This window comes from Sesamum indicum, linkage group LG9 (assembly GCF_026168435.1).
Source record: "Sesamum indicum cultivar Baizhima isolate 11 linkage group LG9, ASM2616843v1, whole genome shotgun sequence".
NCBI lineage: Eukaryota > Viridiplantae > Streptophyta > Magnoliopsida > Lamiales > Pedaliaceae > Sesamum > Sesamum indicum.
In genome coordinates this window covers 15415211-15417730 of record NC_142665.1, presented here as the reverse complement: position 1 = coordinate 15417730, position 2520 = coordinate 15415211, and the positions used below count along the sequence as shown (strand labels likewise).

General features: G+C 42.3%; 1 protein-coding gene across 1 annotated transcript; it reads right to left on the bottom strand.

Moving 5' to 3' along the window:
• Positions 1-294: 294 nt before the first annotated feature.
• LOC105171256 (MIZU-KUSSEI-like protein (Protein of unknown function, DUF617)) lies at positions 295-1545 on the bottom strand. Its single transcript, XM_011092310.3, has one exon. The coding sequence runs from the start codon at positions 1343-1345 to the stop codon at positions 638-640; it is 708 nt and encodes a 235-aa protein (XP_011090612.1). The 5' UTR covers positions 1346-1545; the 3' UTR covers positions 295-637.
• Between the last annotated feature and the right edge of the window lie 975 nt (positions 1546-2520).

The following is a 2520-nucleotide window of genomic DNA, read 5'->3' as shown; positions in this document are numbered from 1 at the left end:
GCGACTCAATCGAATATAAATCAATTATATGACAAGTGCAATATACCTATCGCATAATTTATGTGCAATTTAAGAAAAGTAATACAGTTTTCTATAATACAGTTTAAAATTTTGGCATTCTTCTCAAATAAAAAACCTAATTAAGATGCAACTAATTACAAAAAGAAAAGTTGTTCTAACATGTACATCATTACAAAGAAACAATTCAAAAACTCTTTACACAAAATGAAGATTTCAAATTCATGACCACCCCCTACCCCCTCTTCCCCCATCCCCCACCAAAAAAATCCTGAATGTTTGTTCGGATCATCACATATAATCCTCATAATGGAATTAAAACTGAAAAATGACTCACAAATCAATGTGAATTCTCAGCTCTGTATACACAATTCTTCCTTAAAAGCTCTACGTACTATCCCGACCATCTGCATGGCCAGGTATATTCCTTAAAGAAAACTTCATTCTCGGACGAACACACGACACGTCCAAAGAACCAGCACCGAATGCTCATCATATTCAAGTAATTCTTAGGAAATCCCACAACTCCAAATTCTGGATAATTATATGAATTCCTATCGGATAAATGATTACAATCATCTGGAAGTCGAAATCCTGAAACCTCCTTAAAATGACCTAATCATACTCGTACAAAGAAAATACTCAATTCAGGTCCATTATTCCCATCCGGGCTCAACATATACAGAGTCTCCGAATCCCTTGACCCTACAACCCTATCAAAGTGCGCCCGCATGTACGCCAACTCCCCGTCAGGCCCCTCCACCTCCGACCGCCCTGGCAGAACTCCGGCGCCCATGGATACCGCCTTCAGCACCTCCATCACGTGCAAATCCTCCTCCGATGCCTCCCTTTTCACTCCGTACCCTATCTTCTTTCCGTTGCAAAACATCGACCACAGCGGCTCCTCCATCAGTTCCGTCTTGTCCTTGTCGTCTCGCTTGTCGCATTCCAGGGCGATCCTCACCATGCCCAAGCTCATTTCCTTCTGCAGAATGTGGGTTTGCATGGCGAGCTCCACCACCAACGTGGGCAGGGTGCGGGAGTTCTCCTGGATCGACAGGCTGACGCGGCCTTTCCTGTACCCAAAGAGCGTGCCGGTGATCCGGGCGCCGGCTATGACTTTGCTATCGGGCAGGCGGCCGCTGGGAAGGGAGGGGAACTTGCAGGCGGGTGTGATGATGGGGAACGACCGGAAGACGTTCCGGAAAACGCGGAATACTTTGCTGGGCTTGCTTCTCTTCTTGGTGGAGGGCTGAACGAGGGTGAGAGCTGTTGGGGGCGGCGGCGGCGGCGGCGGAGGATTGGACGGCCCTGGCGCATCTCCCATCACCGGAGCAGCAATGGGAGGACGACGACCATGGACGACGACGAATGTGGGGGGTTTGTTTGAGAAGTTTAGAGAGAGATCAGAAACAGGCGGTGATTGTTTTAGTGAGAGAAAGCTAATATCAGGCGGTGGTTTGAGGTTGCAGACGATGGAAAAATGTGGTTGCGGAGATTGGGGAGATTAAGGCTCCTAAAGGGAAATCAAGCAAACGAGAAAAATGGGCAATGGCAATGAAGGATTCCAAGTTTTATCTTGATTCTGTGGAAGAAGAGTTCCTACGTATTCGGGACTCGAAATTATACAGGAACGACTATCATCGTTCAAACCCTAGAAACTGTATCTTCCTTCCACTTTTTTTGCATTGATCGACCAATGAAATATTTTTTGCTTTGACTCAAAGTATCAGAACTTTGTTAGCTGAGTGGTTCACTGTCCGAAAAAAATGACCAAATATTACACAATAAATACAATTATTATACTATTATTCTAGAAAAATTCTAACTCAAATTGAATGTTGCCGACCTAAATCAATTATATGACAAATGCAATGCATTTACTGTGTGATTGATTTATAATTCAGCAAAAATGACAAATTGCATATCGAGTGTATTACATTTACTTTGTGACTAGATTGATTTGAGCAAACTGGATTTTGGGTAAATATTTTCTTATTACCATGTACACCAACGTTAAGTATTTTTCAACAAAATAAAGAAATATTCTTTATTTTTTGGGTATCAATTGTTTACTAGTGCTACATGAAGTACATATTATTCACACAAATTTCGAGTTTTAAAAAATACGGACAAATTAATTTTATACACTTAAATAGAAAAGAGTTATAATATTGTGAATTGTTGATTGTCCCTTGATCCTTTTCTTCAAATTGCAATTCAAGAGCTAGAGACTTGTCCTGAGTTTGGAACACATATTCAAAACTGAAATAACAATGGTATTAGAAATGATCAGTCACTATTTAGAAACACTTATTTGAACACTTATAAGGAGTCAATCTCGTATGGCCCAAAAGAGATTGACCTAATAAGAAATGTTAAGCCCAGATATAGGCCCACCAACCCAAGAGAGATTCAGCCCGCCTAAATCACCATGCTGGGCCCAAGGGAGGGACATCCTACCATTTGGCTTGGCCCAAGGGGAGGCCCGCTAGGCCCAGC

Bases quoted from the DNA above. Each gene is read 5' to 3' on its own strand.
- LOC105171256 (XM_011092310.3), bottom strand. From the start codon at position 1,345: ATGGGAGATGCGCCAGGGCCGTCCAATCCTCCGCCGCCGCCGCCGCCG.